The sequence below is a fragment of the Lagopus muta genome, chromosome 16 (assembly GCF_023343835.1).
Source record: "Lagopus muta isolate bLagMut1 chromosome 16, bLagMut1 primary, whole genome shotgun sequence".
NCBI lineage: Eukaryota > Metazoa > Chordata > Aves > Galliformes > Phasianidae > Lagopus > Lagopus muta.
This window is the reverse complement of record NC_064448.1, coordinates 168,844-191,145: the sequence shown is the minus strand read 5'-3', so window position 1 is coordinate 191,145 and position 22,302 is coordinate 168,844. Positions and strand designations below refer to the sequence as shown.

The 22,302-nt window shown below is 44.8% G+C and overlaps 1 protein-coding gene across 4 annotated transcripts in view; it reads left to right on the top strand.

Moving 5' to 3' along the window:
• The window catches only part of LOC125701409 (ubiquitin-conjugating enzyme E2 variant 1), a 39,690-nt gene extending 23,447 nt beyond the window's left edge, over positions 1-16,243 (top strand). For 3 of the 4 annotated variants that reach the window (XM_048963454.1, XM_048963453.1, XM_048963452.1), the window contains 3 exons: positions 6,926-7,074; positions 10,218-10,343; positions 10,717-16,243. In XM_048963454.1, the coding sequence (XP_048819411.1) occupies positions 6,926-7,074; positions 10,218-10,343; positions 10,717-10,863 (422 nt within the window). In that variant the 3' untranslated portion in view covers positions 10,864-16,243. Of the gene's footprint in view, positions 1-551; positions 723-6,925; positions 7,075-10,217; positions 10,344-10,716 lie in introns of those variants that run through there. The other variant, XM_048963451.1, reaches the window with a different exon arrangement.
• Positions 16,244-22,302: the final 6,059 nt, after the last annotated feature.

The window sequence follows — 22,302 nt, the reverse complement described above, 5'->3', positions numbered from 1 at the left end:
TCCTGACAGCAGTAGTGGCTCTACAATGCAGGTCATGGTTCCTCCTCACCAATATGCTGAGGGCATTGGTAACACAGAGCCAGGAAGTGACACCTTGTTGTTCTGCACTGTGCCTGATTCACTGTGGGGCTGCATGCAGGCATCACTATGTCTTCACTCATTTGCAGAACAGGTTTTGCTAACACTTGTTTCGTGGCATCTAAATGCATTCATATTTACTTACAAACTACTTGAGGTGTTTGATATTGTAAGTTTATAGTTCAGTGAAAGAGCTTAAGAAGAGGTTGTGGATGAAAAGTATTCAGTCATTCTTTGAAAGCAGCTACTGGCCCAGAGGAAGGAATGACAGATTACAGCACTGCAGATTTAAAGAAAAAAAGTCAGGGCTGATCCTGGGAATTAGACAAGTAAAGGCCTTGTCTTTTTATTTAATAAGCCAGTAAGAATAATTAAAAAGGGGAAAAAATGTGAAGAAGTTAGGCTCACCAGTATCGTTTATACAGAGTTCTGTGTTGCAGATGATAATTTTTCTCCTTTCTCTTTTCCTCACAGTTAATATATGAATAAAGAGTTGGCTTTAGTCGTCCTAATAAGGTTTCACAGTAGACCACAGCACCCGAGCAGTAAGTGCTTGCCCAGCTCTCAGGCTGCGTGCTGCACAGGTTGGCTCCGCTGGCTCAGGGAGTGGGCACGGTGCAGCCAAGCCCCTAGAGCTGCTGCAGGTGGGTACCTCTGAGTGTTCTGCCACAGCTTGCTCCTGCTCCAGTGTAGCCATGCTCTAGTGGAAGGACATTATTATAAGGGGTCAGAACCTGGCCATGTTGGCCTATGAAATCCTGTTTTTCCAACTTCTGTCATGAGAAAAAGTGTAATGACCTCATTTAACTCACTGTTCTCATATAGGTCTGTTGCAGGACTGGTAGACGCTGTGTTTACTAACAGCTCACAGGAACAGAGTGGTAACACAATTTGCCCAGATATAAGTTACTCAAGCTCAGAGGAATGTGGAAAACCTCAACAGGATAGGACAAATAATTCGGTGAATGGGCGTGATGGTGGCAATCTGTGTGGTTAATATTGCTGAGAAAGAAAAAGGCAGACTGATTTTAGTATGGTGTATGAAAAACTTCTCTTTGTAATTGTTGGGGGACCCATAAAATCCCTGCAAACTCAGACTTGTTGGTGAAAAGAAGAACAGCCATTAGAATGCAGAAGAAGCTGTTTACTGAAGGGTATTGGAGCCTTTGCCTGTGTACTGCACATAGTGCTCAGTGTTATCCCAATAAATATTGCCAGCCACCAAGTGCCTTGTAAGTCTGTCAATAAAATACCTGTGTGAAGGAGAAAGAAATGAAGAAGAAACTGGAAAGGCAAATTGTGCATTCTTAAATAAGATGGAGTATAAGAGTACTTGAAGTAGCAGTTGCTGAAGAAGTTGGCGGCAGAGCTTCTTGGTGTCACACAAGAATAGAATGGGAAACAAAGGTAAATAGTTCAGGAATCTTACAATAAGACAGCTGAATCTTTTTGTATGGTATGGTTATGTAATGTATTGGAAGAATGACATTCTGGCTGAAAACTTAAAATAATTCATTAGGACATTAAAATAAAATAATTTTTAACCATGTAGCTGATGAGTCCAATGAGGTGTGCTGAGGTGTCAGCGTGCCTTCAGCAGGGCAGGGTGCTCAGACGGTTTTCCCAGCTGTGGGATGACTTCAGGATGACTTCTCTAGAGCACTAACTGAGCTGGTAACCTTTTGCTTTTCAGCTCTGATACAAATGATCGAATGTGTCCCACCCTCCTGCTGCGGGCAGGATGTTGGGTTTCATCTCTGTGCCAAATCTCAGGCATTCTGAAGCCCTCTTTAAGTAATGTGCTTCCAGCAATGAAAGACAGAAGCTCTAGCTTCTGCACAACTGAATACACTGAATTATTTCAGGTGCTCAAGAAGTTATTCTGAATTCACAAGCTATTTCAGTACCCGTCTGCAGTGTGAAGGAGAAAGTGTCTGTAAAGAAGATTCAGGAAATCGAAGGTTCCTGCATCCTGAAAGCTTCTGTGACAACTGCTGAAAGCCTTTTGCTGTTTTAAATATTACATCACTTCAAAAGCTATACATGTTTTTGACAAGGAACGATTTATTTATTTTTTACACTGGTAGTACTGTAAGGATAAGCTGTCAGATTTCCAGTTTGCAGAGAGGTGAGGATTACATTGGAAGAAGTGTATTAAAGGCCGAGTAACAAATGCTCAAAAGTAAACAGCAGAAAGAATTTTAATGTATGCGATCAACAAAGGCAGTTAAAGTTAATGGATTTCAGTTCCCTTGAAATAATGTAGGTGAGGAACTGGTACAGAAAGTTAAAATTGCCTTGAAAGGGTAGAATTTGGGGTTTCCTATTATCCACGAGTGTGTAAAGAAACCTGCAGCAATTCTTTTCAGAGCCCCTGGCAAGTTGTCAGAATGTCGGGTATGATGCCATGTTTTGGTTCTAGGAGAAGAAGAATGTTGATAGCATAACGATGCTGATCGTTGCTACTAAGCAGTGCTGTACAGAGCCAAGATGTCAGGGAGCTGGGGGGGAACAGAATTAGGACAGCTGACTTCTACCTGCCAAAGGGATATTCCATACCATACAGTATCAAGCAGAAGGAGTTTAGAAGGGGGTGGGAGTTCATCACCCTCTCTTCTGCTGCCTGAGGGGCTAGCTGCGCATCGGTGGAGGAGTGGTGAGCGATTGCTTGTGCATCACCTGTTATGTACAAATGTATATATTTGTCATAAATACTATCTTTTTCTCAGTAAATAGTTTTAGCTCAACCCACAAGTTCTACTGCATCTTCTCCTAATTTTATCCCCCATCCCACTGGGTTGGGAGGAGGTGAGTGTAAAACTGTCTGGTGCTTAGCTGTCTGCTGGGTTAAACCACAACAGTAGTGAAGAGCATTTTCAGTGTGCTTTGTTAAGCTGTTTTCTATGAAATATTTGTGCTATAATCCTCAAGATTTCATTGAAGAAAGGAAAGAGAGATTTACTGACATTTTTGTGAGGCCTTTATTTCGTTCTGCTTGTGCCGAGGAGGAGCATTCAGGAGGAGCATCTACTCTCAGAAGCATTGCCCACTTCATTTCAGTGCTATTTGCACTGTGATACAGTCTCTGAATTCAAGATTGCTTCCCATCTATAGCTGGGAAAATTAAAATATTAAAAAGCAGAGTCTGTCAGCAGATGTTATTTTTAACTTGTTAAAGACATACTGTGTACTTCACAAGAATGTGAATTTGAGAAAGCCTCGGACTGGTAAGAATATTTTTAAAATAATTGTAAGATGCATGAATTTCTGTATCTCTGCATCCAAAGTGGTGCAGGGAGAAGTGGTGCTGAAGGCGAATCTCAGAGTGCTTTAAAGGCATTAGAAACCCAAGCTGCATTTAACTGTCTTTCAGAAATAATTCTGTTTCTTTGGTGCAGAACTGCAGTGGGTTCTGGTGGCCACGGGCTCCTGGTCCCAGTGTGACTGACCTGGCCCAGCCTGTGGCTCGTGGTCCAGCAGACAGCCTTTGTGCCAAACGCTCATTGGTGCCCATCCGTGCAGCAGCACTGGAAGTTTTGGAAGCAAAAGCTCCTAATTCTATTTGAAGGCTGGAGAGATGTCATCTAAAACCTAGCAGCTCCTTAACTGCAACTTTAAGTTCAGTAAAATTCATGTCTTGACTTTCTGCAAAACTGCACCTGTGATTCAGTGTTATTCTCAAATTTCCTTTAAAAATATTTCACGAACTACTTAAAGAATTAATGTCCATGTTTGAGGCTTCCTGTATGCAAATTTACTAAAAATGAACTTCTTACAGACTGTACAAAGCTGTGTGGTTTGAGAGTTTACCTTACTGGTGCAGTTATGTGGCTCAGCTTTCATAGGTTGGCTCTTGTGAATGGAAGTAAATACCTGCCTTTGCTCTGTTATGCTTCTTCGGTTATGTTTCTGGGAGCATTTCTGCAAGATCAGGCAAGCTGCGAGGAGCCATTATCTGGGTGGAATTGTCTGTTTATGCCATAAATGCTCCCACTGTATGGGAGTCCACTTGAGCCACAGTGAAGGCTCTATAAAAATGCATAGCTGGAAGTATTTTTTATTAATTTATAATTACCTGTGACTTTACCAAGTTTTTTTTGTGTTACACAAAGGGCTTTCAGAAAAACAGGTTGGTTTGGGAACTGCCTGGGAGAGCTCCACTGCTGCACTGTGAGCACTATGGGAGTGGACCAGGGCATCCCCTGGCACAGCCTGCTCTGCCTGACAAACAGTGTGGGTGCCTGGAACAATTCAGACCGCTTTCCAGGAATTCTGCCGGACAAAAGCATGACGGTTTGTTTGTGTACAGCCAGCAATTACAGTCCTGCCCAGGTGTTGTAATCAGGATGCAGCAGCTGTCTCTGCGTGGCCCATTGCCTTCAGCTTTGTGTGTCCTCCTGGGCTGACCAGCAGCCTGCTTCTGATCCGTTCCTCTGCCTTATATAAGGACAGGTCATTTGGAAACAAGCTAATGTTCCTACAGTGCTTACTGGAAAGCAGTTGCTGTGGAACTAATAACCATTTCTGTTCGCTTTTTCCATCTAATAGGAACCAGCATGAGATGCGAGCAGTGAGTGCTCTGCAAACCTTGGATCTGTCAGGGACCTCAGAAATGCTGTTTGCATTGTGTGTTTGTGGTTCAGGCAGAATCAGACGTGCTGAGCAGCCATGCCTTCGGGGAGCCCTGAGGTCAAGCTGCTCTTTTTCCCTGTAACATTGCAAAGCCAGACCTAACGTTGCTTAGCAGTAAAGCTGCCCATTGGTCTGATTATGGCCTCGCCAGATGATGGAATTTTTAATTACACAAGCACCTAAATTTTTTCATGCAGGATTCCTGTCTCTTTCATTGAGTAGTGTGCTTGGTGCTTAGAGAAAGGGCAGGTAGGCAATATTTGTGATTTTCTTTGATGTATGGCCTGCGTCTGCTTTCCTTAAAGCAGGCAGTGCTGTCACCATGGTACTGATTCCTCCTTGGTTGTGATTTTGGTCTCTCTCAGCTTCAGTGAGTTTCCTTCACACCACTGGTGAATATGAGGCGGTATTAGCAAACACTGACAGAGAGGCTTAGATGACATTTGGTGGGCATCGCAGTGGTGCTGCCCAGGGAAATGTGGTTTGGTGGCATGATGTGCTCAGCGAAGGTCCTGCAGGGCAGCAGCATGTGCAGGTGGTGATGGCATCTGGTCCCATGGATTTCAGTTAGGATGGAATGCCTGATCTGCCTAGCCCAGTTGTGAGGAGCACACTTGGAACTTTCCGTGCTGAAGGCTCACAGGCTGCATCACAATTTGGAGGTTTTGTGCAAGGGAGATGGTGGCTATCTCAAAGAGGTCCTATTCCTGCTTAGGGTTTGGGATCAGCCTCATGGTGATGGCTTCACAGCCGCACTGACTCATTTCCTTTCACAGCCAAAGGTTTGTATTGCTCAGCAGTCACGGTATCAGCTTGGTTAGCATGAAGCTGCACTGGACTGTGCCTTGCAGCCCCTACTGCATTGGTGCTGCACTGGTGGAACTGGGCTGTGTCCTCACTACAGCTCTGTCGGTAAATCTCATTTACCCAGAATATTCTGGAACTTGATTATTGGAGATGTGGTACCAAACGGGCCAACAAACTGATTTCTCCAGTAATTTGCTTTTTTTTGTAGTGAATGAAATTGTGGCAACTATAATTCTGGAGCAAGAGTGACTGACATTTAATTTGCGTAGGTCACTAATATACTTCAAGGGATTTTAAGAATACCAGAGCCACCAGACTTTAAAAGCCACTACATTTTAGAAAGCCTTAGGCCTTCTGCCAGTGGTTGCCCATGTTTTCAGGGAGCTCTGGAGATTTACAGAGAGCTCTGTCTTGATTTCTTTCTAACGGCCTCTGTGTGCAACAGAGCATGTGTGCATGCTGTGAATGCTGGATGAGGCGATGTCTTAGGAGAGGTCCACTGGGTCCACTTTGGATGTTTCAAGGCGAGTTGCTCACTCTTTTGCTGCTGTGCTGCATCAGTGATGATGAAGAGCATTCATTAGGATTTTCCACTATTACACCTTGGTGCATAGTTCATTTTGGGTTATTGAGGTGAAAAAATAATCCAAATCCCAAACTTTTTGTATGTCAGGTGAAAATAAGTCCATCAAATGTATCCTGGCAATAATTTTGTTTCCACTGGAAAGACATGTGCTCCACCTGGGTATCTGAGGTAGAAGCAGTGGCCTGGAGTGTGCATCTGCTTTGGTGGCTGAGGTATGAGCGTCCTGGGTAAGAACAAATAATGAAGGGATCGAAGACCTTCACCACAAATGCAGCATTGTGACCGCGAGCGTCTCAATGAGCCCTTGTGCCATTGTTTTTCATTAATGTAGTGGGGATAAGAATTTACTGTGTATGTTTTAAGGAATAGTGCGCTAGCAGTTCAGAAGTGCTGAAGTTCTGTGGTGACAAGGGGTCAGAGGTACTAAAGACAGCATAACTACTGACAGAGCGCACCGGACTTCAGATTAACCTTTTAACGTTATGAAAGTGTGCTAGTTGATTGTGGTGATATTTTTAAAAGCTGTGAGAGACTTGATACCATGAGGGACTTGACTCTGCTCATTTTTACTATCTCATGCATTTTCATGCTTTAGATCATTAAAACAACTGCTAATAGAGCTCCGTAATGCTGTTTGTGTCTCTGAGCGGATGGAGAGGTTTCCTTGTTTTGCTGCCTGCCCTAACATCTGGCCTTTCAGACTTTCAGCATGTTTGGTATCATTTGAAAACTCCATGTTAAATAAAGGGCTATCTGTACACTGTTGAGAAACTGTGGTATTTTTAAGGTTTTATTTAAAATATTGTTCTGATTGTTTTTTAGGTGTAAAAGTTCCTCGTAATTTTCGTCTGTTGGAAGAACTTGAAGAAGGTCAAAAAGGAGTAGGCGATGGAACAGTTAGTTGGGGCCTTGAAGATGATGAAGATATGACACTCACAAGATGGACAGGAATGATTATTGGGCCTCCAAGAGTAAGCATCCACTTAAATATTAAAATACAAGTGTTACTTCTTTTTTTCTTCCTCTTTTCCTTCTCTTAATCTAAGTACTGAAATAAAAACAAAACACAAATGAGTGGCAAAACTCTTCAGTAAGTGACTTATGTTGAAAGATCAACTGATGTATACAGATGGGTTTCATCTATCTCTATGTCTTTTTGCTTATGATCTGGAATACTTATAGTACCCACTTCTGGTTAGTTCTGTCACATCTGCTTTGTATTTACAGATTCATTAAGACCTAACTTTTGAGATTCCAGGATTCTAATATCCTCTGCTCTTGAATGCACTAAGGTTCAAAATCCTTCAGCTAGTGAGATTACATTTGGAGCTAACCTAGGTAAAATGTGGATGTCCTGTCAGCACTGCTGGTGGTCTTTCTGCTGCATCCTCTTGAGTTTGTGAGTTTGTTTTGATTGCAGAAATATTGACGTGCTCCTTTACAGTTTCAACTAACTCAGGAAACTTGAATTTTAGTGAATTCAGTTACTTTTTTGAATGTTCTCTCCCAAAGTAGCTTCTTGTAATGCAGTCATAATCTTTTTGATAGCACTGATGTGTATTCTCTGTCTCCTTTCCCTCCCAGAACCTTACTCAACTGAGGGTCTGTGGCAGTAAATATTAGGGCTTGATTGTGCATTATATGTATGCATGTATTCTAAAAACAGAAGGTGTCTGTGGCCCCCATTTCTGCTGTGTATTTGTTTGGTTTCCTTGTTATCCCTGCCATGAAGTGCAGGTAGGTAGTTCTCCTTCCTGCAGTAGTCTGTGTTGTCCTCTGTGTCTGGCTTCAGTATCACTTCTCAAAAATTCCAGTTCTATCAATATGGAAACCTTTACAGTCCTTCAATCATGCTACCACCTGATGTGTTTCCATTTTGTCAGTTGCCTTTTCTGACTCAAGATGATGACATGCAGGAATTAATAACACTTTACACGTGCAGTATTTTCTATCTCATCTAGAAGGGTTCTTCTCTTTTTGCCATTTCTAACATCTGCCCATACATGACCATTTCATTTGTTTATGATATGCCCAAATTGTTTCTCAGAATGACATTTGATTTTAGAACATTAGGAGAGCTTTAATGAGCCTACGTTAGGATGGTGAGGTAGGCTCACTGTGCACCTACATGCTATGCAAAATTTGAACAACCTTGAAATCTAATTTAGAAATTCAAATAGAAACTGAAACATGCAAATAGGCATATGTTGACTTGTCAGCAGTGATAGAAATCTGTAGCTCACGTCACACTGCTAACCAAGGCTAGAGGACTGCCACAGAAGAATTATTCAGCTGTGCCTCTTTTGTCTTTCTGACACACTTATGAATACAGATTTTTTTTTTTATTTTTTTTTTTTACCATTCTTGAGTTGAGGTAATTGTTTGAAGACCACAGGCTGCAGTGAGGGAGATTCTGGGAACTTTCAGACATTCTTATTTGTGAGGAGGTTCCTCTGCTTTTAGGTCTGTTCATACTCATTGCTGTAATTACCATTTTTTTTAATAGGATGTGAGAAATACTGGCTTTGGAAAAAAATCAAAAAGTCCTGTTTTCTTCTGAGTAGAAAAGTCGTGCTTGTGGCAGATGGAGGAATCTGATGCTGCGCATCCCGTAGGGAAAAAAGAACTGTTCTGCTGAGCGGGGTCCACATTGCTGCTCTGGGTGTCCCTCCTACCATACATGGAGGCGTGCTGCTCCTTCCCAGGCTCGGTGCAGACGGTTTTGCAACCAATCATTCCTCTTGCTTATACAAACTATTCAGTAACAGTGGTGCTATCAGAACTTTGACTTTGTCTGCACCTGTTTTATACGGGCTTTAGACCTGTGCATGATGAAGACTTCCTGTTCACTAGTCTTAATGTGATGTGGTTACCTGCAAGGACCATAAAAACCTGCAGACTTTGGTGTGTTAATTGCTCTGTGCACAGAGCTTTCGTGGTTCTGTCAGGAGACTGGAACAGTCCAGGCTGAGCCAGGAGACTGTCTCCCAGTCTCTGGGACAGTGTTGATACTGATTGGGTTCAGGATGTACAGGGCTGCTCCAAAAGTAATGCCTCCTATTTTGTGATGTTGGCCCGTGATGTCAGAGGCGGGCGTTGGTGGTGTGGCAGTAGGGCTGAACCTTCCCACCAATGTCCCATTACATCTTGTTGCTGTGTGACAGCTGGCAGCAGAGTGGCAGTCTGACAGAGTGGTGTCTGACATGGAAGTGCTTATGGAGCAAAGGGAGGAAACTGGATTCCCCTGTGTGGAAAAAAAAGGCACCCACTGACATCCATCCATGATTGCTGAACATACACGGAGACCAAGCAGTGGATGCTGGCACAGTCATGGCGGTGCCTTTCAGCACTGTCAACAGCAACATGAAAGATAAGCCGTGTTCCAGAATGGCCTTGCACAGCTGTCATACAACAAAGTGAAGAGTGCCTTGATCAGCTCATCTCCACGATTCAACTAATGGTGGGGACTATGTTGAAAACCAGTGTTTTATAGCTGAGAATTTGCTCTATCAAATAATGTTACTGTGCTTTATGTATCTGTTGTAGATTCCATGAAAATAAATAGGAGGCATTACTTTCAGTACAACCTGTGTACTTTGAAATATACTAAATTTTGGAGCATTCATCTTTCAGAGAGCTCATGCATTGGGTTGACCATTGACTAAAGAAAGTATTTAAGTGCAGCTTTAGGACTGGCCAACTTCAGATAGCTCTCTACACTAAAGCCTTAGTTTTGATTTCAAGTTCATGTTTGTGATTAATGAATTGATAAAAACAGAACTGATTTATAAAGATTGATTGAAAAGTAGATATCTAAACTATATGATGATAACAAAAATCATTTCAGGTAGTGAACAGGAAGCAATGCCAGCTTCACTTTTAAGTGAAAATTCAATGTGTGCTTAAAAAAATAGTGGAACTTAATATGCAGAAGAACAGCATTTAGTGCTTCAAATATTGTAAAATGAACCCAAAACAAAGGGAGCCAGCATAGTTTGCAAGTGACTGCCTTTCTGTTTAGTGGTTTGTGTCCCTGAAATAACCACTGTTTTTACCTAGTGATTGTTGAACTGCCTGATATAATTGTTCCCCCTCCCTGCTTTTATTCCCCCAGACAATTTATGAAAACAGAATATACAGCCTTAAAATAGAATGTGGGCCTAAGTATCCAGAAGCACCTCCATTTGTAAGATTTGTAACAAAAATTAATATGAATGGAGTAAATAGTTCTAATGGAGTGGTAAGTTTTTGTTTTTATTATTTTACATGACTTTCCTGTGCAGCTTCAAATGAATGCTTTATATTTGCAATTTGCTTTAATACTTTCTGTTTGCTCGTACCATTTCTTAGGGTAGAAGGAAAGGGGAATAGAAGGGAACTGTACAAACTGAGAGAATACTGGAATCAAAATGTACTTTTCCTATACATTTGCAGCTTGCAAATAGATATGCATGTATTAGTTATGCTTTCAGAAAAGCCACTTGCCTGCTTTTACATTCTTTGTTCTCTTGCACTCAGACTTCTTAAAAGATCTTTGGCTGGAGGGTGTGTGTGGGAGTTATCTGTATTGATAGTACTGACTGTGACAGAAATGGTGTTTTTGTCTGTTCTAGGTGGACCCCAGAGCCATATCAGTCCTAGCAAAATGGCAGAATTCTTTTAGTATCAAAGTTGTTCTGCAAGAGCTTCGGCGTCTAATGATGTCTAAAGAAAATATGAAACTTCCTCAGCCACCTGAAGGACAATGTTACAGCAATTAATTAAAAAAAAAAAAATCATGCCCCTTTATTCAATTTAAGCTGTCTTCATTTTCCACAGTAGTAAATTTTCTAGATGCATCTTGTAGACCTCAAAATACTGGAAAGGAAGTTCCCATTCAAAGAACATTTTTCTTGAGATACTGTAAATGATACTAATTTTTTTCATTTGAAATATAAGTTGTGCTATAACAAATAATCCTGTCGTGTAACCACTGTCCACATAGCTGAACTTCTGGTATCAGGAAGAGTCGATTCAAATTGATTACTGTCAAGACCAGTGTGGCACATCTAACTTAACTGTGAAGCATACATCCCACAATCACCTTGCTGCGTGTCTGGCCTGGGTTGTTTTGTTTATTTCCTTTTTCTGTCTTCTGCAATAGCGTTGAAGCTCAGGGCTGTTTATTAGAATAGACACAAAGGTTTTTGCTTCCAGTACGACACTGGGCTTAATGGACTACTAATGGGGATGTGTGCTAACCTCTGTCATCCCTCCCTTTGTGCTATCTCTAGTAAAGGCTGAATGTGACTGTGGTCATTTTTGGTTTTATATTTTTTTAATGCCCTGGTAATCTGGGGCAAGCTTTCCTCTGGCCAAGGCATAGATTGTATTTCTCTTCCTGATCTTCCTCACCAGAAACATGAGCATTGGATGAGGGATTCAGGGTTCTTTTAATCTCTTCCCTCTTCCCCTCTTTTTAGTGGGGATGCTGCTTTCTTTTTGCCCCTCTCTGTCTCTTCTCACCCCTGGATGGCAGGGGTAAGCACTGGGGCAATAACTTGACATATTCCCTTCTGCTTATTGTTTTGATTTTGCAACAAATTTAGTCTTCACCAGCCTGGGAACCAAGAGTATCTGTTCTGCTCGCAAATGTGGATTTTCTCTGTTCCTTTGGCATTGCTGCCACACCACCAAGCTGCGGCTGATGTTGTTAGATAGGCTTTTGACATGGTGAAAAGAGCAGTAATTTACCAGGATGGCCAAAATCTGCTGCCAGATCTGTGCATAGATTCAAAACACACACTCCAATTCCAGTTGCTGTGTTGTTGGTGCTTTGAAATGACCCAGGAACGTTGATTAACTGAGTGCAGCATCCAGGTTGGCCCTTCTAAAAGTCTGACAGACAAATCGAGTCAGCATAGATTCCGTTAGGATTCTCTGAGTGTTGGAAGAGAAAACCCCTCAGCGAAGATCTGGGGAAGTGCTGCGTACAGCAGAGTAAGGACCGGTACTGGCTTTGCATCCTGGCAAATCGCTGCCTTTTCTGTTTTACTCTTTTGGACCACTAACTGCAGTGTGGATGCAAGCTTACATGCAACCAGCCTAGTGTGTCTGAAATTTTATGAAAAGATCAAGTGTTTGCGTAAAAAAAAAAAAAAAAAGAAAAAGGAAAAAAAGAATAAAAATACATTTTAAAGCAGCAGCTATCAAGTCAATGAACAACAATGTTTCCATTAACTCTTTTGAGAAAAATATTAGTTGTAAGGATTTATCATCATCTGTAATTAAGATTTAACATAACAGTATTCCATAAGCAGCCTTTTTATTGTATCAGACCATTGCCTGATTTTAATATAATAAAAAGTGTGCATTAATATTAGAAGGCTTTAATTGTATTTATGTTTAAATTTTGATCCCCTATGGAATTTTTGATTTGTCGGAAGTATCTTCCTACAGATCGCACTTAGTTAACAGCATGAAAACTGGTGGTGAAAGGCAATTGTCTTTATCCAGCTGCTGCTGCTGCTGTGCCAAGGAGAAGCTTTAGATTCAGTGTAGCCCTCAGACAGACCTGCGTAGAGTTGCCCGTGGCAGTGCCAGTGGTGCTGAGGAGCCCGAGGTGCCGGCACTGCAGTGACCTTCTGTGCCGTAACCCCGAGGAAGTCGACTCCACGTGTGGCTGCATGCAGCACTGTCAGGTTAATGAAGAACTTTGCAGCCTGAAATCTCACCTGATTCTCAAGTGGTGAACTGTGAAAAACAGACCTTTGTAAATCTGGATAAAGATGGAGCTGCACAGTTTGGGCTTTTTTGGGTGCAGAGTATCTCTGCTAACGAAGATTGCTGGAAGGTCTCAGTTGTGCATTCACTTCGGTATTGCGATGAAATGCGGAGTTCTGGGTGTGGGGACAGAAAAGGGAACGAGCTGTATGTGTGAAACTTGTGTTGTCCTGTGGTCTTTGCTGGTCATAGCTCAGAGGGCGCTGTGAAGACAGACGAATACTGTGTCAGCATTGTGTGTTTTTGAAGTTGCTCTGTATCTGAAGGTGTTAAATGGGAACCGGGAAAATGCTTGGTCATTGCTGAGTGGTTCTTGAATGGCTCTGTTTTACTGAGCTGCTGTGAGAATGCCCATGTGCTGCTCAGGAGGGTGTGGTTGGTGCGTGGTTGGTGCTTCCCCCGCCTTCAGAATGCAGGTGCTGGTTTGAAAACTCCGGAACTGTCAGATTTGCTTTGCACAGGTTGGTGTGTTCTGCTTTGACCTGAGCCATGCTTCATTGGAATCTGTGCTAGCCGTTGTCCTTGTGGTACAGTGTTGGGGGATGCTTTGGAAAAAAAAAGTGGTTGACTGTTCTTTGTCTTATGTAGGAGGTGCGCTCAGGAACACTTGGTGCTCTGTGCACTGGTATTCCATGCTACGTATGAGCAGCATAGAAAAAATAGCACACTAAGACTCAGATGCTATTGATTCCATGTGCTGTGGTTCTGTCAAATGTGTGCGACCTCAGAGCTCTGTGGTGGTAGAGACTGGCCATCCCTGCCTGCCATCTCGTGCCCCAGGCCTGTTCACGCTGCGGACGTGGAGGTGGGCAGTGAACCTGCATCCTCCTGTGTCCTCCTGCGTGCGTTCCTCCTCTGGCAATGCACGACAGGGTGCTCTGCTGTCCCCGCTGACCTTGGCTTGCGCTCCGATCTGGTGTCTCGTGAAGTAAAGGCGTGGGCGATAATAAACACTCCTGTGGCCACGAAATAGATGCTGCTTCTGGGGGCTCGTTCTGGAGGTGGCTGCTCAGCGGGCAGACAGTGCAGAGCAGCCCCCGCTGCCGCCGTCCCCCGTCGGGGCTCACCCGGGGCAGCGCCGCGGCGCTCCGGCTGTGCGCAGTGCCGGCCCGGCCGCTAGGGGGAGCCATAGCGCTGCGCAGCTTCTCGCGTCGGGGCCTCTTTCCACGTGGATCCTGAATCAATTTTTGATTTAAGAACCTGTGGAAAGTGGCTTTTTTTTTTTACTGTGCCGACATTAGGGGAATGCCACCAGGGTAGTGAGATTTGAGTTGCTAATAAAGACAACTTATTTGCTTCTTGCTCAGATGTAATGAAAATTTGTGTATTTATATGGGGAGCACATACTTAAATATGCTTTTTCTGTCCTTTTAACCTTTTAACCTAGTGCTTAGGATTTAGAAGATAAGTTTCTTCCATCATCATTAGTGGAATAACTTTTAAGCCAAAAGACGCCATCGGCAGCTCTGTGTGAAGCAAGTGGCTGAGCTTTAGCCTGGGTTTGGACCAGAATGAGGGGCAGCAAGCGAGAGCAGAGCTGGATGTGGCCGTGCCCCTAATTCTGGAGCACACAGCTGGGCCAGGAATGGACCCCAACATTTTATCTCAGTGGCAGATGGGATGTGGAGGAGCAAAGTTGTTATGCCAATTTTAATAAGGGAAGCAAAGCCAGAGACTTTTTCACATTTTTCTGATAATGTAAGGAGTGTTCAGATGTGCTCTACTCCTCCAAATATCAGACTTTGCAGTGTCTTGCCCAGAGCTGTGGTGCTGTTTGTGGCTCACCTTGTATTTGTAGTACTTGGCCACTGGCAGTTGGGGTTGTACCTTATCCTCAGGACAGTGTTTCCTACATCAAGGAACAGCACACTGAATTCACTACTTTATTTTAAGCTGGCATTGGCTTACACTGAGACGAGGTAGTTCCAGTTCTTCATGTACCTGTAAACCTGTCTGCTTCAAGCTCTTGAGCTGAAAGGAGTTGAAGAAAGCTCAATGATTATATTCTTGGTATATAATTTTTTTACGTGTTAATTTGAATGTAAGGAACTTCTCTGGTGGCTTAGAGTTTCCCTAAGTGAGTGGAAACTGACACATGGCACGAATCTTTGGCTAAGATGCTCTTCAGAGGCAAGCTAACGTTGCTGTTGACCAAGAGTCAGTTTCTCAGTTTCTCTGGTCTTCTTGTAGCAAATTGCCAAAACTGCTTAACTTTCAAGCTTGTGAAGAGCTCCATGAAGTCAAATGTGTATTAGGTGCATGCTTAAGTGCTTTGCTGGACCAGAGCAAGCGTGCTGGGAGAGAGACTTCTGTGGCCTCTCCTGAGGATCTTCTTCCCAGCTCTCCCCTCACAGTGCCATTTCCTTGGTGTTTATGCCTTTATGTTTTCCCAATGTCTCCCATGTTCGTTGCAAAAAAAAAAAAAAAAAAAAAAAAAAAACACCACGAAAGAAGAAGCAGAAGACAAGGTGGAAGATAAGGTGATAAGGTGGTTTCTCGCGATTTTATATCTGTCAAACATTTTGTCCCCATTTTCATCCTTATCTCTTTTTCAATAAAGCCTACAAAAGGTTTTCAGAAATGTGGGTTATGTCCTAATTTGCTGCCTCTCAAGCTGCGTTGTTGGTGGCTTTGCTCTGGGATGTCTAGAAGGCCTTGTTGTATATGGGTAGTAAAAAGGGAGAATAAATGTCAAATGGTCTGCCTGAAAGTCCCTTCCTGACTTGGCTGCTGAACATTTATTCGTTTGTGTTGTCTTGTCGCACTAGCTCTCTGCTCTTCAAAGGCAGTCTTGGAATAGCCAAAGCTGAAATTGCCTTTGAGGGAAATGAAAACCAAGAATTCTAGAAAGGGAAAGGAAGCAAAATTCTAAGCCATAGCGATCATAATGAGTCCATTTTCCCTTGTCCCAGCTCTTTTTATAGGTGTGTTCATAGTTTTCCTGATCCTGGTCTTCAGATCTACAGAGGGAGGTTTGTGGCCTTGAGGTGGAGGACCCCACGGAAGGTTCCTGCATGTCTGCATCCGTGCGGTGTGAATGCTGGGGCTGGACGGGCCGAGGGCAGGCAGGGCTGGCAGCACCGGTGTGAGCACGCTGGAAGAGCAGTGTGGCTGTGAATGGACAAACAGCTGCTTTCTGTCCATGGAGCAGGGGGGAGCACATGTCAGGGAAACACACACACAGTCCCACACCTTCAGAAGTGTTCCAGGAAATTGCGAGTAATGCTTAATTACAGCTTTTTGTAATCATTGAGGCTTGGATGCTGTGTAAATAGGGCCTTGATGAAGAACAACTGTGTCTGACACTGCAGCAGCGACTGAGACTTGAGAAACAACTGTGGAAGAACAGAGATCTCAATAAAATATTTGCCAAACTTCTTTCCTTCTGAAGAGACTTCTTAAATCCCTGGGCTACCAGATTATGCCTTGTCTGGGGTTAGCAACCAGATGTTTCTCAGCTGCTTGGACTGCTTTCCAGCTGAGACCCAATGAGTGGCTGTCCAACATGTAAATATTAATATAAACATTTTAGAGGCCTTGCCTGGAGCGAGCCATTAAAAACTTCCCACAGTACTGAGAGTGATGCTGGCTTCCTTGGAGAGTATCAGGGGCAGGGCTGGGAGCAGGGCAGGCAGGCAGGCTGCCACCTGCTGCAGCGCGGGGCCGCCCCTTGCTCCAGTGGCGCCAGAGCAGTGTGGTCCCTGGAATTTGATTATTTACGTTAGCAGATAATTTAGGCCAGGAGGCTTAGAGTGTTCCTTCTGTGGATGTCGTCATGCTTCCCAGCAGAACACAATCCTGGGTCCTGTGTCTCTTCCCCTCACCCCACAAGTACAACAAAAACGCTTTCAACTTTCCTTCTTCTGAAGGGCCCCTGTCCACTAGGTTTAAGCTTGTTTGCAGCTTGCCTGGGCCTGCCACGAGGGGAGGAGCGTTTAGAACCATGTTTTTAATTATTATATATATATTTTAAAAAGTTTTTAATGGAGAATTCTTCTGAAATATTTTCTATTCCACCCACGAATCCAAACATGAGCTCTGGAAGATGCTGCTCTCCTGTCAAGGTGCAAGGAATAGCTCCCAGTGTCCTCGTTACTTCCATCGAGTTTCAGGGCATCACTTCTCCAAGACCTGAACTGCACTACTCCCAAACCCATTGGCGTTTTGCACCAGGCCTAGGTCCCATCAGCCCCAAGGGACACATCCGTGGAGCAGGGCAATACCTTGGGCTGGAGCTGGGGCACAAGTTGGACCACATTCTTTCTGCAGCGAGTGCCACAGTTGCCCTTGTTTCCCTTCCTTTCAGAATGCTGTCACCAAACGCAAGGTGCCACGTCCCTGCCAAACTAACTGTCCTCGAGTGCTGGGTGATGACCGCTGGCTTCATCCATCTGCTGAGTGCTCGCTGCCCACCTTGTTCTACCTATGCAAAAGGCACATCTCTCTGTGGCCCTGCAAGGTTTTCTGTTGTTTACATGGGCTCTGCCAGCCCTGCACTCTGGATCCATCTGTCTGGTGGCCTCATGATAGTCTTTCACAGGGTGTACTTCCTGTTGTATAACTACTTGTAATAATAATAATAACAACAATATATAATAATAATAATAACAACAACAACAACAACAATAATAATAACAATAACAATAATAATGAAGATTTGGAAATGAGAATTTGAAAGCAGCTTCTCAGGGCGAAGTTGCACCCAATCAGTTTACATGCTGTGATTTAGATCAGTTCTCTCTGTTTATAAGCAGTGAATTTTTGTAGGGCAGAATTGTGCTCTTTCAGCCTTCCCAAAGATGGCAGGTTTTGGAGCAGAATGACTGAGACGAGCCCCCTGTGTGCTGTTAGTGTCTGCCCACAGCTCCTCCGCTTCTCCTTTGCAGTCCAGGAGGTGTTTGTGCTCTGCCCTTGGCTCCCTGGCCACACGTCCCCAGTTCTCACCGCTGTGCTGTATGCTGCCATTATAGCATGGAGCAAGGACAGTGCAGCAGACAGCACACTGACATGGGATAGAGCCAGAGGGAGCGATCAGCATGAGGGTTCTTGTACACCTGTGTCTCATTGAAGCAGAGCAGTGCCTGTTTTCCTGAACTTGTAGTCTGTCTGTCCACAGCACAGCGAAGCTGGGGACATCTTTCTTCTTGCACGGCAGTAAGAATTCAGCCGTGGCCCCATGGTAGGGCAGCAGTACTGGTGCAGTGTGCCAGAACCCATGCAGTTCCTTGTATGCTCTGGTAGTGGGCTGAGATCCGGCTCATCAGCAGCCCCAGCCCTTCCCAATGGGGGAAGGCATCCCTGTAACTCACATGCACGTCTTCGCATGGGGTGGTCAGAGTCATGCTTTTGGGAACAGTTCTAACTTTTAACTTCACTAGGGCGTGTTTTTTAGCACTTGTGTAGAATAGCACCTGTAGTTTTGATGTGAGCTGGTATGAATGAGGCTAGAAGCCTCTGTGTTTTTTCATTTCTGTTTTTAAAAAAACACTTTTAGTAATGTTAGTTAATGGAGATGTGATGAAGTCCCCAGAGGGATGTGAGAAGCAGCCCATCCCAAGCCAGGTTACTTTGTCTCCTGCTGGGAGGAAAAGCAACCCTGAGCCCTAGGGCTGCTTCTAATCCCTGCAACACTGCATCCATTCAGTCTGTCGAAGGTGAGATGGCTGTGGGGTTAGTAGGCTGCCTGTCATTGCTCAGCCGAATTCTGGCCACGAGGCTCTGGGACAGGAGGTACTTGCTGGTGGCTTCTGACATCTGTCAGATCAACTTGAGACCAGCCATTTCTGCAAGGAAAATCCTGACAAATCCCATTCCTGTATGCCTGCGTGCATCAGTGAGTGCACGCAGGCACAGAGCTGTCTGGCCCAGACTGGGACCTGGCTCTCTGTTTCCATGCCCTGCGTCCCTGTGCAGGAGGAGGATGTGGCGTGGTTGAAAAGAAAGCAGAGAAGTTTTTCCCCTCTGTCTCACAAGCTAAGGCATTGTTCCAAGAAGGAGCTTTCTGCCCTGGATACTGAGTATTTTCAGTCATTCAGTTTCCTTGTACTTTTCACTATTTTTTTACTCGTTCCAATTTATTTTTAATGACCCTCAACACACTTGTTTATAATAATAAGCAGCAAATGCATGGACACAATGAAACCATTTCAGGTGTGAGTGTTTTTAATAATCTTGCTGTGAGAAACAGACCCAAGTCTAAATGTGAAGAAACACGATGAAGACTCTCTCCCGCTGCAGTGAAATATGATTTCAGAGCCACTGCTGTGCACGCCGCCCAAGGCAGCTATCGGAGCACCATGCTGACTCCCCAGCAGCCCTTCAGACGAGACTCCCCTCGGTGCCACTGCAAGCCATTTTCATGCAGTGCTTTTATCTTTCAAACATAACCTGATTTAAGCAAATAAAAGACAGGGTGTCAGGTAAATATATTTTATTAATATGACAGGTTTAAGTTAGAGAAAAGCATAAAAAGCTGGAGATGACAGAGAGCAGGCAGGGTGGAGACTTGGGGGGGGGGGCTGAAGATAGGGGTAAAGCTCTGGCCCCAGGCTCTGCTTACCCTTTCAATGGGAAATGCCTGTGCTGCAAGCTGTACTTCACTGGCTCTGCAAGTGGGGAGACCCAGAACCTCACATCCCTCACAAGCACACCTGGCCCCACCTGAGGGATGGATGCAAAATTCCCATCTGGGTTGCTGTAGCAATACAGTGCAAGAGAAAAAGTGACAATCTACATTGTTAAGCCTTGCACTGTTTAATTAAGTAAAATGTTATCAGCTATTTTCAGTGGTGTAACAACTTGGATGGAGTCATAGTTTGCCAAGAAAAATAATCTTTTGGGTCACCCAGAATCCTAAGCAGGTCCATGGCTGCAGTTCAAGGCAGAAATCCAGGGCCAGATGAGAAAAATGTTGCCCTGTGCCTGACACTGTGGGTCTGACTTTCAGGAAAAAAAGCATTGGCTGCCTACTGCCACCTCCGCTTGGTCTTGCCGCCTCACGTGGCTCCATCCCTTCTGCTGGCTGCCCCTCTGCACTCCTGTGGCTTCTGGCCATGCGCAGAGCATGAGTGCCCAGCTTTATGCACCCAGAGCTGCAGATTTCTGGCCACGTGTCTTTGCCCTTCTGCCAGGTTTATCTTCCCATAGTGATGTTCCCCCTCCCTGCTCCTTGCAACACCCCTGAAAAATAATAAATGACAGCAGGCTCTGTAAACAGAGTCTATCTCTATAGCTGCCTGAGATGTAGACAGGCTCAAGTGAATGGGTGGAGTGTGAACTTAATTGCCATCCTGTCTGTCAACGTGTGGAACCGAGTGTTAGCAGGGGAGCACCAGGACACGGGAGATGGATGAGGGCTGGCCTGGGGTCAGCATTACAGAAACTGCATCCCCGCTTGATCCCCACCAAGATAAGTACTTCCTGATGGCAGCAGAGCCCAGGTTACTTCCAACCTGTGAAGGAACGATCTAATCTACTCTGTCCTGTGCTGACAAGCCCTATGCCTGGGTCTGGAGGGCTCAGGGCCCAGTGGGGCTCAGAGCTGTGATCTGCAGCCTGGCACAACCCCGTGCTGCACAAGCCTGGTCCAGCGCAAGCCTGCAGGAGAGTTCTGGTGCATTCTGCATCAAGCACGGAGAAAGAGGAGCAAAATAGGAGTCCGCCCTTCCCTTCCCCAATGCACAGAGTACTATGTCATTTGTGCATTACAGAATGATCCTACAAATCCCAAGTAATCCCTGAGATGAAGGCCCTGTGAGGACCAGATGCATCGCTCTGGGACGCGGGGAGGTCAGTGCAGCTGGGAACAGCCAACCCACAGAGCCCTGATTAGGGCTGTCGCAGTGCAGGGATGGCTTTGGGGTGGAAACAAGGGGATGAGAGTCCCCCACGGCTTCACCTCAGTGATGTGGTACGGGCCGGGGCAGCCCCATCAGCGTGACCTGGGCTGTGCCCGCCCCCCCTTGTGTGTGGAGCCCAGTGTGTGGGTGAAAGGAAGAGGAGAAAAAAACAAAGATCAGTGAGCCCCAGTCTTCAGATCACTGTTTACCCCTCAAGGAGCACAGAAGTATATTGTCCATTTAATAGAAGCCTGTAAATCATTGAAAAACATTTATAAATTAATTGAAGGTAATGGGAACCATTTGTTTAAATAACATCACATTCGTGCCCCAGAGGTGCAATAAAAGTTAGATTAATTGATAGGATTTTATATCTCACTGTGAAAAACCAAGTTTCCCAGTTTGTGAGAGCTGCAAATCCGTCAGGCACCCAGCTTCTATCAAAATAGTCTCTTCCATGCAAAGAGGCACATTTATGTGACCCTGAAGGGTTTTGGGATGAGAATTATTTACTTAAACTGTGAAGTGAACTAGCCAGTGTGAGATTCTGACCTAGATTGGATTTTTTTTTTCTTCCTCTCCTATCTGCTGTTTCATTTTTTCCCATTATGATAAAAGGCAAATAAATATCTTTAAGCCAAAGGCTCATTTCTAATCCAGGGCTAAGGTTTCCTGCGTCTGTCTGTGCCCATAAGAATGGCCCCACAAAGCAGTGGGACCGAGGGCCGACAGTACCCTGTGGGGCTGTGCATGGAAACCTGCCAGGTGCCTCCCAGCCACTGCCCCTGTAACTGCGCTGTGTGGTTTAAAGGGCATAAAAGTGGAACAAAGTGTGGTATTAGTAACAGGGCATCTCACAGGGTGATGACACCTCACTGCTCTCCCAGGACCCACATTCAGCCACAGCTGTGCCCTTTTTTTCCACAAGCAATACTCTGATTTTGATTCTCTCCCTTCCATTTATAGACTTGCGAGCTGGAGTGAGGCCAGCAGCATGTGAGCTCTGTAAGGCATGATGGTGGAATTTGGGACTGTCACCCCCAGGCTACCCCATCATCTGGGGCACCTGAGTGACACCCATCTGTGTTACCAGATTTGTTCTTTCAGAGCACCTTCCTTGTGGTCCAGCCATGGATGCTGATGCCTGGAGCTTGCAGAACACAGGGGCCCAAAGTACATTGCCCCACAGAGCCCACACTGATCTATCTGCAGAGCCTGACTGAGCTGCAGCCAGAGCACGCCACGCAGCCTGGATTCACATGAGCTTTTGATAAAGGCACCCTGTCAAACAAGGACTGAATAAATCATGATGTGTTACCAAGAATGCATTACAGCTTTTAAAACAACCACCATGGCATTCTACCCCACGGACTGATGAGTCTGGGGATGCCAGATCCCTGGCGCTCCGCAGCCTTGCTGGAGCCAGCTCACATCTGGAGTGCAGTAAACGTACCCAGAAGCAAGAAAGCAGCTCTGTAAGGGTCAGGAGTACAGAGAGCGGCTGCTGACTCCAGGCGCCACCCCAAAACCCACATGCATTTCCTTGTGTAAACACATGTGGCCAAAAGGCAGCCACGGTCACCTTTCTCCAACGTGAGC